Source organism: Ammospiza nelsoni, chromosome 5, assembly GCF_027579445.1.
Source record: "Ammospiza nelsoni isolate bAmmNel1 chromosome 5, bAmmNel1.pri, whole genome shotgun sequence".
NCBI classification, from domain to species: domain Eukaryota; kingdom Metazoa; phylum Chordata; class Aves; order Passeriformes; family Passerellidae; genus Ammospiza; species Ammospiza nelsoni.
Genome location: NC_080637.1, coordinates 23,445,081 through 23,465,244, shown reverse-complemented (window position 1 = coordinate 23,465,244; position 20,164 = coordinate 23,445,081). Strand labels below are relative to the sequence as shown.

General features: G+C 39.9%; 1 protein-coding gene across 1 annotated transcript in view; it reads left to right on the top strand.

Annotated features, from left to right (window-relative positions):
- Positions 1-327: 327 nt before the first annotated feature.
- The window catches only part of KCND2 (potassium voltage-gated channel subfamily D member 2), a 265,273-nt gene continuing 245,436 nt past the window's right edge, over positions 328-20,164 (top strand). Inside the window, exons 1-2 of the mRNA XM_059473113.1 lie at positions 328-544; positions 1,719-2,892. Of these exons, the coding sequence (XP_059329096.1) occupies positions 1,778-2,892 (1,115 nt within the window). The 5' untranslated portion in view covers positions 328-544; positions 1,719-1,777. The remainder of the gene's footprint in view (positions 545-1,718; positions 2,893-20,164) is intronic.

Below are 20,164 nucleotides of genomic sequence, written 5' to 3'. Positions count from 1 at the left end.
TGTTTCGCCCGCGGAGCGATGTCCTGCCCACCCGCCCCGCGCTTCCCCGCGCCCGCACCGCCGCCCGCCCATGCGCCCCTCGCCCGCGGGCGGCGGTGGCGCGGCGGGGTGGCATGGCCCGCCCGCCTTGGGGGAGGCAGCGGGAAGCCCCCTTCCCCGCCCCCGGCCGCGCCAGGGCCTCGCCGCTGCCGCCCGCAGCCCGCGGCAGGGCAGGGGCAGCGGCCGCAGCCGCAGCCGCGCCTGACAGCGGCCCCGCGCCGCAGGATCCGCGCCCCGCAAGGACGTGCTCCAAGAGCTGCCAGGCGCGATTACGTTGTTTTTTTCCCCCCACCCACCCCTTGAACTTGTTGCTTGGCGCTCGGCGGTGGCGGAGGGGGGTGGGGGTGGGGGAAAGCCTTATTATCGATGTCCCTTTGGATGCGATCAAGCTTTCTCAGGAGCAACTACTTCCCCGCCGTTCCCGGCGGGGCGCGGAGATCTAGCGGCAGAGCCCGTATTTCCAAAAGTCTCTATGCAACTGAGCGCTCTCGCCAGACTTTCACAGGTAGGTGCCGCAGGCTGGGCACGTCTGGAGCGATTGGAGAACTGAGCCGAGGGGAAGGGGCGAGAGGAGGGAGGCGGGGGTACGGGGGGGGGGGGGGGGCATGATCCACCACCGACCGCCGAGCCCTACGGCACCCGCACCCCTGCCCCGCGCCCCCCCGCCGCCAGGGAGCTCCTGCCCCTCTCCCGCTCCGCAGCCAGCCTCCCTCGGCTTCGCCTTTCGCCGCCCGCCCGGGCGCTCCCGGGGATGCCCCGTGCAGCCCACCCACCGCATGTGTCTCCAAAGCCCCCGCCCCTGCCCCCGCCAGGACCGCGGGGGCTCTCCCCGACCCCGGTCTCCTCGCCGCAGATCTGCCCCTGTCCGTGCCCTGATGCTCCGTCCGGGGGAGAGCCCCGCTCTGCCCGCTCCTGCTCTGTGGGGCGCTCCCCGCTCCCGGCGCCCCAGCCCCGGCATCCCTCTGCCCTTCAAAGCATTTCCTGCACGGAAAACTTGCCTTAAAGTTTAATGCTGCCGCCCGGAGCTCCTCCCCCTGCCCCGCCGGCTCCCCCAGCCCCTAGCCGGGGTCTGGGGGAGTTCCCGGACGGCGATTAAAGGTCAGGGAGAGGATTCTTCGCGCCGCTGCTCCGGGGCTGCCGCCGGGAAGGGGGGCGGCCCGCCGGGCCCATCCCCTCCGCCCCTCACGGCGAGCGGCGGCGGCGTTGGCGGCTCCGCTGCGGCCGCCCGGGAGGGCTCCGCTGGTGCCGCGGCCCGGCTCCGGCGGCGGGCGGGGAGCGAGCGGAGGAGGGGCGGGCGGGGGGACCGGCTGCATCGCGCGCGGAGGAAAATCTCCTTCCAGGTGGCTGCACAGCTGCACTAGAGCTACTAGCCGGCTCCAGGGGGTAGCGACTTGAGGACTGTTGCTTCCATCCAGGGGGCTCGAATGGAGACCTTATATCCGAAGGATCTGGCTGTTAGAGAGGCTGCTTTGAATACAGGGATTTCCAAGTGCCCTCATTTATTGTCTTAACAGTGCGACCAGTGCCTGGAAAGCATATTCTGGGATAAAAAGGTGGAGGAAAAAAAAAGGAAGCAAAAAGGTTGTCAGTTAATACTGAATATCACAAAAATGTTCAGAAATCCTGCTGCCTCAAGAATGTGTGAGAATTTGTATTTTTCTTTTCCTTCTCTATTTTAGTGGCTGGACCAGAACTGCCTCTAGATTGACTCCCTTAGCTGTAATAGGTGTTTGGAACCATGGCGGCAGGTGTAGCAGCTTGGTTACCCTTTGCCAGGGCAGCAGCCATAGGATGGATGCCAGTGGCTTCTGGTCCCATGCCAGCTGCTCCACGGCAGGAGAGAAAGCGAAGCCAGGACTCTCTGATTGTGCTGAATGTGAGTGGCATCCAGTTCCAGACATGGCTGGACACCCTAGAGCGCTACCCTGACACTCTGCTGGGCAGTTCAGAGCGGGACTTCTTCTACCACCCTGAGACACAGCAGTACTTTTTTGATCGGGACCCTGACATTTTCCGCCACATTCTCAACTTCTACCGTACCGGGAAGCTTCATTATCCCCGCCAGGAGTGCATTTCAGCTTACGATGAGGAGCTGGCCTTCTTTGGCATCATCCCTGAGATCATTGGTGACTGCTGTTACGAGGAGTACAAGGATCGCCGGCGTGAGAATGCTGAGCGCCTGCAGGATGATGCTGATACGGATCACGTACCTGAGAGCTCCCTACCCTCAATGACAGCTCGTCAGAGGATGTGGCGGGCCTTTGAAAACCCACACACCAGTACCCTCGCTCTGGTCTTCTACTATGTCACTGGTTTCTTCATTGCCGTCTCTGTTATTGCCAACGTGGTGGAGACAGTGCCCTGTGGGGTAAGCCCGGGTCGCATCAAAGAGCTGCCCTGTGGAGAGCGGTATGCCGTGGCTTTCTTCTGTCTGGATACTGCCTGTGTCATGATCTTCACAGTTGAATATCTCCTACGTCTGCTGGCCGCTCCTAGTCGCTACAAATTCGTGCGCAGTGTCATGAGTATCATTGATGTGGTGGCCATTATGCCGTATTACATTGGCCTGGTGATGACAGATAATGAGGATGTCAGTGGGGCTTTTGTGACATTAAGAGTCTTTCGTGTCTTCAGGATCTTTAAGTTTTCCCGCCACTCACAGGGTCTGCGCATCCTGGGCTACACACTGAAAAGTTGTGCCTCGGAGTTAGGCTTCCTCCTCTTCTCACTCACCATGGCCATCATCATCTTTGCCACAGTCATGTACTATGCAGAGAAGGGTTCCTCAGCCAGCAAGTTCACCAGCATCCCTGCAGCCTTCTGGTACACCATCGTCACCATGACAACACTGGGGTAAGTGCAGCTGGTGTTTGGTTACAGCCAACATTTCAACAAGTGTATTGGCATGAACGGAAAAATACTCAATTAAAAAAAATATGGTGATAGAAAAATGTGTGAGGGTAAGTTTTTGTTACAGAACTTTAAGAATACGACTTGTGACTTCCTTCTTGATGTTTTACATGTTTAAGAGATGTAACAACGTTGCTGAAATTAAAGTAACCCAAATCCAAAAACTGCAAAAAACCTGAAAAAGCAAACAACAAAACAAAGCAAAAAAGTCTTGAAACTCTTTGGTTTTGGACAGTGAAATTGGAATATTTTATGAGTATGTGTGAGTTATCAGTGGATTTTTAATGGAGTACTGTCTTTGCTGGCAGGCCCTGTTACAGTGTTGCTAAATTATTAATGTTTATAAGGAGAACCAAAGTGCAAGCTTTTAATTTGATCAGTATGTGGGTCTGCCATTTTGTTTTAAGTCTTGTATTGATGTAGACCTGGATATTGAGTTTGTTTATTTTCATGAAAATAGTATCTTGTCTTTGCAAAAAAATACATATTTGTGATTTTATTTAAGACACTGAACACATTTCCTTTGATTTTCATGGACCTATAACTTTTAAATTATGAGTGTCAAGCTACATTGACTGGTGACACACTCTGGAAAATGATCTGAGGAAGTGTGAGACATATGACACATCAAGCATGTGTCTTTAAACAATTCCAGTGGCAGTACAATTTCTTTCAGAGAACAGGGGTTAAAAAGTGTCACTGTTGACATTAGAATGCAATGAATTTAAATGGAAATACGAGAGAGAGTATATTTTATGAAGTCTCTGATACCAGTGTCTGATTGTATCAGCTGATTCTCTGCACCAAGTTATAAAATGCATTTTTCTGTAGTTACAACCGGGATTTAGAAGGTTGACTAATTTGAGATGAAAATTTTTTCCCTATTCTTGATTTTGAGTTGGATAGTATCTATGAAACTGAAAATTTGTTGTTTCATTGCAAACTGACCAGCAATTTAATAATTACAGATACTAAATGACAAACTTAGCACTTTCATTAACGCCAAGCCCATCATTTTATTAGCATTTTGCCATATCTTGTTGGGACTGTTGAGATTTATGAAGCATGTATAACTTTTAAATTTAACAAAATGAAAGTGCATTATTAAACTATTATGAAAAACTTGATTTATTATGTGCGATAGTAATTTACTTGAGAAACGTGCATACAAAATATTGAAAAAGATAAAAGGAATGTCTTAAGCCACCATTTTTTATACAAGGCTTTTATCTTCAGTGTGATATAACAAATGAAGATAAATATAGTGCATAGTAAATATTTCATACTTCTTGTAAGGGCAAGTTATGCTAAAAAGGAGTGACAAGAGCTTTGGGGATTTTAACCCGCCTTTTAGGTTCCTGGGTGGTTTTTTGTTTTAATTTTCTCTTGCTGATGACAAATGGAGGGGCCCACTTAGCAGAAGAAACAAGTTAGGCATGGTAACTAGATCCATATTCCTGTATTTTCTGATAATGATTTTTAACCATTATTTTAAATTAGAACAGTGATGTTTTCAAGAAAGAATAGACTGATACTTTAATATAAAATAAACAGAAGCTGATGTATGGTTTTTTTGGTAACAAAGTGTACTTTCTGAGTAAGTTGTTTCCATGCTCATGCACAATGTGGAAAGCACTTGTCCATGGTACTGAACAGAAACTTGTTTTGTGCCCAAATTGCAACTGATTATTGCACAGGTATGGTATCACAGCTAGTGTTGATATGATTTGTTTGTTTCTTTGGCACACACACACACACACACACACACACACACACACACACACACACACACACTCTACATGAGTAGTATTCTGTAATTCCAGGTTTTGAAGTATTACTATGAGCAAAATCTTCAAAACTACTGCTGTAATTTGAACATAATCTCAAATCCCTTTGAATTGAACCTAAGATCCTCTTCTTAAGCATACAGTGATGCTGTATTTTGGTCCCAAGTGGAACATAAAGGGTTGAAGAGAATCCTCTCACGCTTGACTCCTTTTTTCAAGGTAGTTGAACAGAAAAAGTTTTGAGCAGGTTGAACAGAGATCCAAAATCTCACCCTCAGGAGTTCATGTATGATACAGGTTCAGATATGACAGACATCTCCAACTTTTATGAAATCTTTAATCAGTGCATTAGCTAGATTATGTCCTTTTAATAGCATCATGATAACTTTGTAAAGATTATATTTAAATGTTAAATATATATATGTGAATAATTTATTAAAATTAGCATAATAAAAGCTTTGAAATCTTTTTAGTTGATGGAATAATTACTCAAAAGGAGAGAGAAGTTATAGGGAAAAGCATCAAGGGTCAGTGGAAGCTGATTGTAATTAGTACTGATACCTTTTCGATGTGCTAAAGCTTACCACCTCTTTACTAATACAGAGCTCCTGCTCATTTTAACTTTAGTTTTAGCTGAATCAGGGGTGTATAAATGGACTCAATAGGAACAACTTCTCCCATTTAGAAACAAAGCTTGATGAAGTCTTTATGTTTTAAATGACAGTAGCACACAGCAGGATATGTGAAATACTACAAAAATTCATGAAAGCTAATAGTGAATAATAGATTAACATAAAATTGAGTTTTTGAGTCTTGGTGTCATTGTCATATTTTTCTAGATAGCAAGGGTATTGAGTAAGCGACCTTTGCAATTTAGGGAGTTATTACCTTGAAAGCAGAGCTATATTTCTCAGTTCTGCATGATTGCTGAGCAATTAAAGTGTCTTTAAAAAACATAGATTACATTTTCCTTTGCAGAGTGCTAGTGACTTCAAATACTACTATATTTTTGCCTCCAAGGATATTCCAGCTATTAACTGCTCTTCACTGCTCAGCTCAAGTAGTACATGTACCTGGAAATTTTACATGAAAGAGCTGAAAAAAAATGAAAAGAAGGGAAGAAAGGAGCAAAGGAAAAAAGAGAACATGAGAAAAATAAAGGCAGAGAGAGAAAGAGAAGAGGAGGGTGCCTCTAGAAAAACAGCATGCACACTTCCAAAAACTGAACTGTCTGATTTTAAACTTCAAACTAGTCTTTTCTCAGGATTAATCATAGCAGAAGTTAAGTAGAAGTTGGAAGAGAAAATAGAAAAAAATTGGTAGAGGTCGCAAAATGTTTTATGGAGATCCAAGATAATAGTGGAAAGCATAGAGGTCAAGTATCAGGTTAGTGTGAAGATGACAGAGAGAAGAGCTCAAGTCTACTGAACTTGACTGGCAGACCTCCACAGGGGCTTGTGAACATCTACACCCATAATGACAGTTCTGTCACTTTCTGCTGTCACCTTATATCATGGCAATCTAATAAATTTCCATCTGCCCCGTCAGGAGCCAGCAAATAAGCTGGAATAGCTGGTAAGGTTTTGATGGTGTAAGGATATTGTGTGTTCCCAAGTCAGCCAGAGCTATGGTGTAGTTTGTGTTTTATGAAGATATTACACCTTAAATAAGGAACCTAGTGCTCTTCTGTGAGTAGTTTTAAAGCACTCTCACTGCTATATTAAAATTCTATTTTTACAGCCTTTACATTGAGTAGCTTTATCAAGTCACACCATGCTTCAGGATGAGCAGAGTACTTCATGAAGGGAGGCTTAAACTCGACTACCCATTTATTTGCTTTCATTGTAAAACTAGGGGTGTGTCTTTCAGAAAAGATAAAGCAAATATTTGTTTTCATTATTTGTTATTATAGCCCATAATGTGTGAGGAAACCCACTTAAGATATATCAAATTCTCTGAAGACTTTATAATAAACAGATGACTAGATGTGATAACAGAAAGCCTCAAACAGTGAACGGGGGAAGAGAGCAAAGTATTTCCTTTTCCTGCACATTCATGTTCTTTGCCATCTTCAGTCCTTTTTTCATTCTTTTTTCATTACTATGGGTGTATTCTATCTATTTCTTTTTTCCGTTATTTGTTCCATCTGCCACTTCCTGGACTTTTCATGGTTGGGGTTCGTCTACTGATTGACACCTTTCCTCCCTTCTTCAAGATAAGGTTAACATTTGTAGTAAGACTCTGCTGGCTTCATTTTTTTTTCTTCTGCTCCTTTTTTCCAGATTCCTAATTCATCCTTCACTACTACATCAAATCTTTAGTTTATCATCATTGTCATTCATTTGACCTGAACTTTCCTCAGAACAGATCTTTTGTTCTGACCTTTGTTTGATAGATTTTTCCTTATGAGCATCATAAAATTTCCACATCATCACTTTTTTTCTGAAATACTACACATATTCTCTTTTCTCACCACTGTGCCATTTTCAGCGTGTTTAGTTCCTTATAGTCTCTGCATTTTAGTTTGAAATAATCTCTTTAGAACTTCTAATAAAAAAATTGAGTTTAGTAAAATCTGACAAGAGAAAACAAAATTCAAAATCTTTGTTTTATGAAAAATTTCATTAAAAGTTTGGATATATTCTTATGATTAGTGTTACAAATGTAGAGATTCACAAAGTTAGAGTATTATTGCTGTATCTTGTACATACATATTGCTCATTCATTTTTTGTTTGATATTTTCAACCCAGTTTCAAATAGAATTTTTCTATTTTTGTCTTTTTATATACAACCTAGTGGATTTTGTATTTTACAAATGTGTTTGATGTCTCAAACTATTTTCTCTTCACAGCAGAGACATTTAGCCTATATAACAGAGGAGGGACAAAGTGTAGTTGTGATCACCTTCAAAGTACATTACTAGAGATTCAAAAAGGGCTCCAGGGAGAATCTGTTATACTAAGGGTCATTTTGATAGCAGTAAAAAAAATTTCTTTGTTCTGTAACAAAAAGATTACTGAAATTGTATTGGGCTGTTGTTGCTTGACAGAGAGCAGAGTAATTGTATTCTTATTTAGTTGCACTGGGGACCAGCTTTCATCTTCAAAAAAAAATCCTGAAAATCTCTTAGAAGAAAAGGACTTAGCTTGTTTCACTCATTTGTCTTGAGCCTGAACTTCCTTAGTTCAGTTATGAAGAACATGAAGGTGGTGCTTAACAAAAAGATCTTTCTGCTCAGGATCTAATGTATTTGCTCCTTTGGTAGAAACAGATGGAATTTTGTTTCCTTTTTGTTACTTTGAGACAAGAATAAGAACAATTAGATTACTGTGGACCTGGATGTAGCATAGAAATATTCTTAGTACAGCAGAACTAATCATCTCAGAGAGTAATTATGACTAGTGCCTGATCTATTAACTAGGGCCTATCATTCAAGTAATCATCAGTGAATACTGTCATTTTAGTAAAATCTTTAAGTGATCAAACCCAAGAAGTTCAAGCTGAGTGATGACAATCCGTGACTCACATCATTGTGCCTTTGTCTAAAATGAAAAATTTGCAATATAAAAGACACATAAATCTATGAATACAGTATTAGAAATAGTGCCTGCCATGCAAAAAAATATCTGGAAATGGAAACTGTATTTCTGAAGAGGGGAACATAAATACCACAGAAATAAAGCGACTATTCAAAATAAGTTCAGAACATCTTGCAACTTCAGAGTGACAATTAAGTTTTCAGACATTTGAAAGACAGTCTAGTGAGTTACTCCTTTTACTTGATTTTTTATGACATTATATTCCATTGGCAGAATTTCATAGTATTCATCATAGTAAGCTAATTATAGAAGAATCTGGTTCATCAGGGGTTAAGATTATAGATCGTTCTAAAGAGGGAGTATAAATTAGAAATACAGAAATTGTATTCATTAGAAACCTGACAACAGAGCTGACAGAGTGATGGGAAAGATTCTGTATATTTCTGAATCTATCATTTATTGGGCAATAGATAGGAGCACAGGTTTTTCTGGAAGACATAGTCTTTAAGACTTTTTTTTTCTTTTTCTGAATTGATTATGTGGTGGAGAAAATGTTTTGAATATATTGGCAGTACTTTAAAATTATAGCTCTACCCTACACTTCCTGGAACAATAATAGTCACCATGCTTGGACTTCAACTCCTAACACAGTTAGGAGCCCTAATTTCTACCACTATTTCTTAATATCTTTTCTTATGAAGCACATGATTTTGATCTACTCGTGTCTCTGGCAATGTTTTATAAATGTCTTGTGAAGTAAAATCCTGGGGTTTGTTTTGACAAAAAAAAATCAATTTTCACCAAAGTACACAATGAAATTTACATTGTATTCACAGCATAGAGTTAAATACATGTGATTTGAGATGAAATAAAAAATAATGCTTTTGACTAGACCATCTGATGTGTAACAGGTATGAGTGCCCTGCAGAAAAATCCTGGAGACAAAAACTTATTCAGGTATCTGACTTTTGAGGGCTCAGGTTTAAACATGAGTACCTATGAAGATCATGTGATCAATGCATAAAAAGAATAAAATCTAACAGGATTCATCTCTATTATAATTCAAATGAGACTGCACTCCTTTTCTCATAGCAGCATAGACACAATTTATGCATTATTAGGAAATACATCTTAATGCACCTAGTTATCAGTACACCATTCCTACTACCATGAGTTCAAATTCTTGTAGTTAAGTGCATTGACAAAAGCTAATAAAACAGTAAAATACTGCTATCTTTCTGATTATTAAAGATACAATGATATCAGTCATATAAGCAATTGTATTTTTGTGTTTAGAAAAGTAGTTTCATTTCTTATATTCCACTGTGCAGTGTTGTTCCTTATCTGCAGATTTCCATCCTGAAGGTGAAAGCATTAGGAGCTACTGTGTAAATGTACTTAATTAGAGCATGAGTCTTCAATTAGAGAAAATGTGAGGTTGCTAAAAAACCTCAAAAGATGGTTTGAACAAAGTAAAATTTAACATATTTAAAGTATTTAGGAATAGTAGTTTGCATTTGATCCCTGTTTTTTCAGTTTCATCTGTGTTACTGGTTTCTTTGATCTGATTGGTTTAACTGAGAAATCAAGATTCATATCTGGGGTTCATTCATTTATAGGGCCCAAACAATACAAGGAAGAATCTAAAGGCATTTGTGTGTCTGAAGATGAAGATAGGCATTCATCTTGAATTGTCAGAAGAAGCTTGGGTGTTGGAAACACAAAGGAGAGCAGCTGAAGCTAGGAACCCAGTCACCTCAGAAAACAGGTGCACAGGAGTAACTTCTAGGATAAGTATAGAATACTGTACTCAGATTTTGGGTATGTCCCAGAGGCAGCATCAAATGCCCCTATCAGAATCAAATGGATTCTGCTAGGGTTCAGGTTTTGTTAAAATAGAATATGCCCTATTTTTATATAATACTGTAGCAAGGAGATAAGAATGGTGTGTTTATGGTATGCTTAGGAAAGAGGAATGAGTAATTCAAGAAAAAAAGAAGGGTAACTGAAAGAGTAATGTAAATTATCCAAGGAGTACATTTCTTGATCCTAATTTTCTGTCTCTGTGGTTTTCAAACCAAGAGTTCAACATGAAAAGATGTGTAAGAAATGGAAGCTATAACATGTAGATATTATTAATAGAAGCATTTTTAGAAACAGTGTGAAAAATTATGAAACAATGCCAGGTAGGTGATTCCATTTTTCAAATAAACATGCAGTCTGAGGATTTATTGGTTTCAATAGGTCTCATATTTAGCATATACACAGTAAGTTTGTTAAGATGCTGATGTGTGGTAAGAAAAGGTAAAAGTTAATTCTCATTTTTGACCACTGAAAATTCATCCCCTTCTCTAGTCTGGTGGAAAACACTTTTATTTTGTGTCTATTTGATTTTTAAAGGGAAACTGCTTGTAGATATATGTAGGAGGTTTGAGAAGTACTTTCCCTGCCTTTGTGTTTCTCTTAATATAAACTTTGTAAGCAGAGTCTGCAGTTCTGCTAGTTAATTTTTACCTTAATCTCTGTTCCTAAATGAAGCATATTTAAATCAGATTTTCCTGTTTTTTTCTTGATTATTTGTAAAAAAAAATTATTTCCTGAGGTAAGCATCTTATATCACAGTTCTTTCTCCTTGAGGATGCATTGTGATTTGTGCCCTGATTTAACCGGATGGTGTCTAGCTCAGTTCTGTACTTGCTATCACTTGCACTAAGGCTTTATATCAAAAAATAACATATGAAAAAAAAAATCCCAATATTGAGAACACTTGTATATTTTTCTAAAATATGATCTGTTCCAATATCCTCATTAAAACAGAAATATTATAAAATATGTATCTGTAGAAATAAATTTAGCTGTTTGATTATTGAAGGCTCAGTGTCCTTAGCTAAGACTTCTTATAGAACAAAAGGCAGTATAAACTTCTAGGATTTTATTTAATTACTCTGAGTACTGTGGAAAATTAAAATAAATTAAGCATGTTTCACTACAGTTTAAATCTTCTAGATTAAGAGAATTAATTTTAGATTAAGAAGTAACTTAATCTAAAATTAAGTACAATTAAGAAGTGAATCTCCTTAATGGTATCTGTAGTAGCCTAATTTTAGGATAACACATTAACATGCTTTAATTAATTATTATTTTGGATAAAAAAATATTTTGAGGCCAAACCTTAACTTTTTCAAATGTGTATCCAGAGATATAGATTTTTTTTCTATGAATTATACTGGCAGATTCTCAAAATATTTTGGCCAATGCACAGAGAGCAGTCTTTCAAATTATCACTTGAAAGCTTAGCCATCCAGGCATTCCCTGTAAATGGCTGAGTGTTAGACTGTAAGGTTGTGAAGGAATTAATTTAGGATTGTGTAATAGCTTTCAGTCCGAATGTGTCTTTTGCATCCTAACTCGCTGCTTCTTTCAGTAAGATGAATCAAGAGAGGTTTCTGTATGAGCTCATATGTAATGTGAGTGGGATCCTTAACTTTCCATTGTTGTTACTATTCATATACTCCTTTTTTATAGCCCAAAAGAGGAGTTTTATTATTGTGTTAGTGGCCTTACTTTCATTTTCTGTAACTTTTATCTCTTCCCCTTGCAGCCACTTAACAATTCCCTGAGCATCCTTATCAGCTCTGGGCAGCAACCACTGCACTGTGCAGAGTTGCTTAGGAACAAAATTGATGCTCTTTGACATGGTGGATGACAGCTGCAACACGCTGGTTCCCAACTCTCCTTCCTACAGAGGAATAAAAAGCACAGAGGTTGGAGAAGTTTTCCAAATCTGATTGTGAAGAGCCTATATACTTTTTTGGTTTAGGGCATCTTCATTGTTGGTATGCAACAGGTTAAGAATTGTGGCCTTTCTATTGAAGACACAGCAGTATCAAACAATCTTTAGTAACAGCTCTTTTTAACTCTTTGTAACATAAATACCACAATATCTTGTACCACTTCTAGAATTGAGAATTTTTAGTTTTTCTAAACTTTTTGGTTTGGTTTGTAATTGATGCATTTTTTTACATCAGTTGATGAAATCAAATTTGAAACATGGATATAATGGACTAGAGACAGGAGAATTGGGCAAACAGAGTATGTACACCTATTCTCACACACTTAGCAAGAACTATGCTTGGAGCTGTCTCTTGTATATATTTCATATGTATGTATATAAAGTGAAACTTTCAATATTGTAAACTCTAGACTGTGAGAATTTAGGCAGAATTTGCTATTTTAGCATCTGAATGGAAGCTTGAAAGAGTACAAATTGGAGCTTTCCCACAGACAGAGAGTTTAGAGTAAATCTGTCCACAGACTGGCATAATGATTTGACATGCTCAGTATTAGTTATTTTCCAAGTTAAAGGGAATCTCAAGTTTTATCTGATTTGCTTGTGAACACAATAATCAGCCTACAGTATCTGTCAAAAGGTGGCAAGTTTTAGAGTTAAATTTTATAAAGGAATCTCCTTACAAAAAAATCCCCAGGTAATATGGGATATGTATGCTGTCCTTCTCAGACCATGTGCTACTTCTGACACCTCTCTCCCTACATCCCATCACAGTCAAATCACTGGAGAAGTTGCAGCTGCTGAAAGGCTGCAACTGTCATCATTCCTTTAGCCTACAGTTTCTTTCCTGCAAAGCTTCAAATTCTCAAAGTTTAGTGCATTAAATAATTCATGGAGGAAGCAATAGCAGTGTTGCTGGTCGTGCTGGTGAGCCCTTCAGCACAGCTCAGCCTCTGCTGCACTGCCAGAGCTGTGCCAGGCTCCCTCCTGCTCTGGGGACAGGCACAGCTGCAGGCTGGAGATGCTGCTGACTTCTTGTGTCTGGCACAGATGACCAATGATTTTAAAATATAGACATCTTTGTGCAACAGTGGACATGCAAGATAAAATCCTGCTTGTGGAGGGGGAGAAAGGAACCAGTTTTGTTTCAGGTCTCTACAAGACAGAGAAGAGTGCCTGGAGTGAGCTGCCCAAATCCCTTTGGATGCTGCTTCCTTCTGGCAACTGGCTGCCCTGAGCCCTCTTCACACCATGAGTACAGCACAATGTCTGTCAGGCAGTCATCCACAGAGTGCATTTACAGTGTGCTGGGCCATGCAATAGCAAAGAGTTCTGGGGTCTTGCTACACTTCTCCAGACTGCATGTGAGCTTTCCCTATTATTCTATGTGGTCAACAACATTTAGTGTGTGCTGCTTCCAATGTCTCTGCAAACAAATTAAGTAAATACAGAGAAAAGCGACAGATTATCTGGAATACTGGACAGAAAAATGGATGGAAATATGGATTTAGATCCACATAAATGGTTTTGAAATATATCAAAAGGCTGAAAACAGATTGGTTTAGAGACTCTTTAGTCTCTCTCAGTGGTGTATCTTCTGCTTTAATATACTTTCTGATACCTGTTTCCTAGCTCACTAGCTATTCTCAGAGGTCCCCTTGTTTTCAAAGCAAACAAATCCAAATGCAACAGAAAAGTTTCCTTAAATAAACCTTTCATATTGTCTGTACATAGTTCATTTTCCAGTCTCTGTGTGGAAGGATATAGGTATAGAATTCAGAGATCAGATCTTAGGTGTGTGGTTTTTAAAGAAGACAACCAGAACATAAAACTATTTCAAAGGAGACAAATAGGACATGCTGTACAATAGAATTATTATGGAAAAATCTGGAGGTGGAATTCCAACTTATTTCTCTGCCAGTTGCTTACTATCTCTGGGAGATATTTATAGGTCTTAACTTACTCCTCCAAAAGTTAAATAGTTCTGAAGTAGTCATCCTTTTCTCACTTAGGAGATAATGAAGAGAAGCAGGCATCTGGATGTGCTCATTCCTCTGCACTGAGTATAAATGAAATATATTATAATTATTAGAGACTAAATACCAAGTGGAAACGGATGAGATAAATCCTAAGCTCTGTGGGTAGTTGGTTTGATCAACTCTCCTTATTCCCAAGTTATATAATTGTGAAAGGCTCATAGCATATTCCTTTCAAAGATCATAGCAGAATACATGCTTGGCATTTGATGGCAATTCCCACTTCACTAAAAAGGCAACATATCTGCTACATTTGAACTCAGAATATTCTTGCTTTGTGTAACCCTGAAGACCACTTCAGTGCTTTTGCCAATCTTTTGTCCTTTTCCAAACAATACAACAAAAATTTTAAATTTTAAGAAAAAAGAGATTTAATGCTTGTGTTAGAAGAAGTCTCTAGAAATTTGAAATAAAATTTAAGTATTCGCTTTAATTTTCTGCAGGAAAGACGTCATTCTTCAAATAGCAATGCTTGTGATTTAAGATATGGAGAGCTTGAATACCTTGATACCCTTCAAAGGGTGGTAAACTGTTTCTGTTCTTCTGAATGGGAAATGTCAAGACCAAGCCACATGGTGGCTTGTTAGCTGTTTCAGCAGTGTTCATTTCTAAGTGTCCCAAAGGAGATGTGTCAGACATATCCCCCCATGCCACTGTTCCTCCAGGAGGTCTCAGAGCTCTAGACTGCAGTTAGGCGTTGCCAGTACATAGCTCTGAAGCAGACTGAAAATTTTGGAGGCACACTGCAATAAATTTCAGCAGGGACACTCTACTCATTGTCGAAATAATTTTCATATTTAATTCAATTAAAAAACTATAATTTTCTCTAAAGCTGCCTCCAGACTGAGGTACTACAGAACCTTAAAAGCCATGACAGGGTAGTATGGTCAAAGCTGCTTTAGAGTTTATGTCTTTCTCATTTTCCTTCTGAACTTTGTTCACTTCTCTGCAAATCATACCAATCTCTCTGGTAAGGGAATTCTGTAATTCGGTATGAAATCCTGTTATCAACAAAGATTTGGTTTAACTCATTTTAGTTTGTCTTCATGATCTGCTTTTCCAGAACAGCAAATCTCAAATTTGCCAGCTAGTAGAGTTCTTTACAAGTGTGAAATAACATTTCCTTCAGTATGTTCCTTTTTTTTGTGTATGTAAGAGTTCATGAAATTTTGCTCTTTTATGCATTAAGTGGCATATTAATTTTTTTGTGTCTGTGAAAAGAGATTAATGAACTACAGAAGAAACAATATTTCCTCCTTTATCCTCCCTTCACTGGCCGGCTGTATCATAAATTTCCAAAAAAGTTTTTTAAAAAAGTGCTATCCTACCTAACTATCAAAACATTGCTTCTCCTTTGAGGGGAAACAGTGGTTATTTCATAATTTGGGTAACAGTTTTGATTTAATACTTTTTAAAAATAGTTCTCCTCCCATTTGCAGTTCAACCTAATGCTTTTGAAAAGCTAGAAGAGTGATGATAATGATGGAAAAGAAACTCTTTCTTAAGCTTCTTGGTTACTTCTAAGTTGTCCTTGGAACAAATCCTGGTATGAAGACAATTTTTTTACATACTTCTGAGATTTGGGGTTATATTTTTATTATGCCAACCCCTTTTTCTCTGCCTTTCAAAACAAATTGAGAGCAGGGACCTATGAAGCCAGTCTGCAGAGAAATTATTTATGTAACTAGTTTGCTAGAGAGAAATAGATATAGATGATGTCAAAAACTGAGTTGTTAGTCCTTCAGTAAAGCAGCCTGATAGTGGCTGGTGTTCTGCACCAGGATGGAGTGCTGGGATGTGAGGGGAGAGAGTGAAGATGCAGGATTTTTCCTGAATCTTGGCAAGGAAGGTACAACAACAAATGACTTAATAAAACAGATGTTTTAATAACATAAAGAGGAATATAGTTATCAAGTCAATCTCATACCCCTTCAGATGCTGGGAACTGTGCATTTGCTTAGCATTGGATGGGTTGGGGGGATTTCTTCACAACATGCTGCATAGAGCCCGTGCATGCAGAGATCTCTCTTTTGGTTCTTTGTAGTATAAAATAATTTTATTTATTTATTGTAATAAACAACTCTATTTAAAAAGGATATTTTAATGATAACTTCTTGCTGCACTCTTAGATAAAGGCAAGGTCGTACAGATGGTGTAATCAGCAGTACTGAGTTACCTGCAGGATCCTATCTTACAGTGATCTGGGCAGGTTTATCCTGAAGACAATTGTTTGTACAACAGAGCACAGCCTGAAGGCTAGCATGGAAATTTAGCATGGTCTGCTATACTTGCTGGGTTTCACTGTTATGTGAATCAATTAACTCTCCAATGTACTGTGGTCCTTCAGGCAGGTTCACTACAACAGATTTGTGGTGTGAGATAAAGAAAAATACACCTGTTCACAAGATTTCTTTACTGTAATATAAAAACTGGTAACTTTTAGTGATTATGGTTACTGACTTTGATCAGAGAATTATAAAAAAGCTGACAACTTTTGCAGTCAGACAAAAGGAAATATCACTCCTATTTTCCAAAAGGAAAGAAAGAAGGGTGTAGGGAACCACATCCTCCTAAAGGTGAACTTTACCTCTGTGCCTGAGAAGATCGTGGAGCAAATCCTTATGGAAGTAGTTTTAAGGCACATAGAACACAAGGAGGTATTTTAGGACAGCCAACATGGCTTTCTTAAGGAAAATTGTGCCTGAACAATCTGGTGGTTCTCTGTGATGCAGTGACTGTGACAGTCGTCAGGGGAAGACAGACCAATGTTATCTACTTAGACTTCTGTAAGGCCTTCGACGTGGTCCCATACAACATTCTGATCTCCAAATTGATCAGGCATGGACTTGAAGGGTGGACTCATCCATGTCATGTCCTCATGGATGAAAAGCTGAAGGTGAGCCTGCACTGTGCACTCACAGCCTGGAAAGCCAGCTGCATCCTGGGCTGCATCCAAAGCAGCATGGCCAGGAGGGCAAGGGAGGGGATTCTGCCCCACTGCTCCACCCTGGTGGGACCCACCTGGAGTGCTGCATCCAGCTCTGGAGTCCTCAGCACAAGAGAGACATGGACCTGTTGGAGAAGGTCTAGAGGAGGGTCACAAAGATTATCAGAGGGCTGGAGAACCTCCCCTATGAAGACAGTGCAGGAAGAGTTGGCGTTGTTCAGCCTGGAGAAGACTCCAGGGAGACCTTTTTGTGGCCTTCCAGTACCTAAAAGACCTTATAAAAATGAGGGAGAGTGAATTGAATTTTTACAAGGACATATAGTGATAAGATAAGGAGGAATGGTTTTAAACTAAAAGAGGAGATATTTAGGTAGATGGTAGGAGAAAATTGTTTATTGGGAGGACAATGAGGCATGAGAACAGGTGGCTCAAAGAGGTTCTAGATGCTCCATCCCTGGAAGTGTTCGGGTCTGGATGGGGCTGGTCTAGTGGAAGATGCCCCTGCCAAAGGCTGGGGGTTTAGATTTACATAATCTTTAAAGTCCCTTGCAACCCATAGTGTTCTGTGGTTCTAAGATAATATCAGAATAAGTTGAATATGTTCAAATAAATATCTAAAACTTTTTCCCAAAGAAACCTCCTATTTCCTCTCAAAATTTCACAATGAAGCATCAAGAGCTTTTGCAATTGCAAGGTAATAGAAAATCTCTTCAGGGGTCTTTGAACTTTTTTTCTTATGTGAGATTTTGATAAAAGTAAAATATAGTTGGAAAATATAATTTATGAATTTCCTGTTTCCAAAAATACATTAATGAAGCCCACTTACTTTTTATGCATTTTCTTTTAGAAATGTAGAACAAAAGCCTAAAACATTTGGCTTGTTTGATTCAAATTGCTTTTGGGATTTCAGCTCAAAGCTATTTTGACTTTTCATCCATTCGTGGAACGGAGAATACTTTCAGAAAAGTATTTCATTCATAAAAGAACAATTTCATTTAATGGTGAGAGGCTATAAACCAAATATGACTGGTCCAATTTTTTTGTCTCAAAAAAACAATTAGAAAAATTAATGGCAAGATATCCACCAGTGCACATCAAAGAAAAAGGATAAAACTTCTACCTTGGGTAGAAATTACAGATTGCTGATGGTATAACTGGTGTAGTACCATGGTGTTCTTGCCTTTGCTTATGTCCTAACCATGTCATTAATTTTCAGCCACAGACAGGGCTTTAGTTTTACACTAATTCATCTCCTTCACCTCCCCCTCTCATGTTCTCAGTTAATGGAAATAACTTAGCTGTGGGTCCGATCAAGCTTAGATTAGGAAGATAGGGTTTTTCCCTAAAAACTTCTTAAAGAATTGTGGACAATGGGTTCATTAATAGCTATTGTTAAGTACCTTAATTAAAGGTTCAGAGTCTCCAAGAATATCATAGAGCTTGAATACTGTGCAAACAGGAAAACAGATGGTTTAAAGTCACAAGTAGTTCTTACAACTCTTACTTTCTTCAGCTATTTATGTAATAAAAGGTCATAATCTACAAGGTGATGAGAACTTTTGTCAGCTGCAGAACACAAAAATGTAATAAAAATTTCAATGTAAGGTGCATAAATGCTGAGGTATCTGTGGGTCCCTGAATGCCTTGCAGGATTTAGTGCTATTCACTTGATCCAAAGCCCATGGAAATCAAATAGTCTTTGGTTTGACCTGAGAGGGCTTTGCATCAAGCTTTTGTATAAAAACCTCTAGAAAGATATTGACCAGGACAACAATTACTTTTTTGAATTATGTCAAACTGTAAGGATTTTATCCCAGACCCATGGGAATGTTAATAGGCATTCTTCCAATGAATGTATTGCTCTCAGATACAGGGTGAGAAAAACAAATTATAGAGTTTAATTAAATGTACTTGAAGCATAGTTTCATCAGCAGGAAAACAGTAAGATAGTACATTCCAACTTCTGATGTAACAGGTTTATCTGGTTTTTATCAGGAAAATCTTAATGGGAAGTAAATTATACAGCATTTCCTCTGTAATATGGATGAGAATTATGGGGCTAATACAGATGTTGAGTCATAGATGAGATCCTACCTTGAGTATTTCACAGAAATAGTCATAATCAACAATGGGAGTACAGAATTTGCTCAGTTTCTTACAGCTAAAAGGAGAACAAGTTGGTATTTTTTTCGTTGACTTATCAAAAGCCTTGCTAACTCACAGAAGCTTTCAGACAACCTTGAAAGTATATCATGCATTAATATCATAAGAGAACATGACAGACAGAGCCTGATGTAGCTAATTTTGGACTGGTATAACAGTGCTATTTAGAGCAATAAAGGTTTTATCTCTTGGTTGATCTGTTTACTGAAATAGTCTGTGAAAAATGTGTCATATATTACATCTCCTCATTATTCTTCTGGCATAAAGAACATTTGAATTGATAGTTCCGCCTGCATTTTGGGATTGTCCTGCTAACTTGTCGTGGTTTGATCGGAAATGGGACATCTGGGATATGTTGTTTTTGCTGTGGTCACCAATGGGTGTTTGGATTTTAAGATGAGCACCTGGTTTGACCAGTGGGGCACTGGATCCGCCTCTTGAGACCACAAACCCAAGGAGTTTAAAGCAGGGCTCTTGTCCTTCAGAGCCCTCTTGGGATTTCCAGCGGGCAGGAGTTGGGTCTCTCCCCCGGCCCAGTTGCTGGCTGGGCTGGGGAGGGGAAAGCCACGTGGCCCATCTACGGTAGGCCCGGATTCGGTGGAAGGGTGGAGGGGGCACCGAGCGACCTGTTTACCCCCCCCCCCCCCCTCCTTTTGGAGACGGAGAGAGAATGCAGCCTGTGCTGGAACTGTTACCTTGAAACTTGATATCATGTGCAGGCAGCAGGGCTGGGAGGAGAAGGGGGGGCGCTGTGAGCAGCCCAGCGGCCTGGGAGAGCTTTTTTAACCCTTGTGGATAATGAGAACTTCATGGACCATTACCTTTCCTAGGAAAGGGATAAGGGTGGAAGATGAAGGAAGAAATAGGCCAGTAGGGGGGTCTGGCAAAGAGAAAGAGAGATGTTGAAGGAATGGGGGAAGATGGAGTGGCAATTTTGCTGGACTCTTTTGTT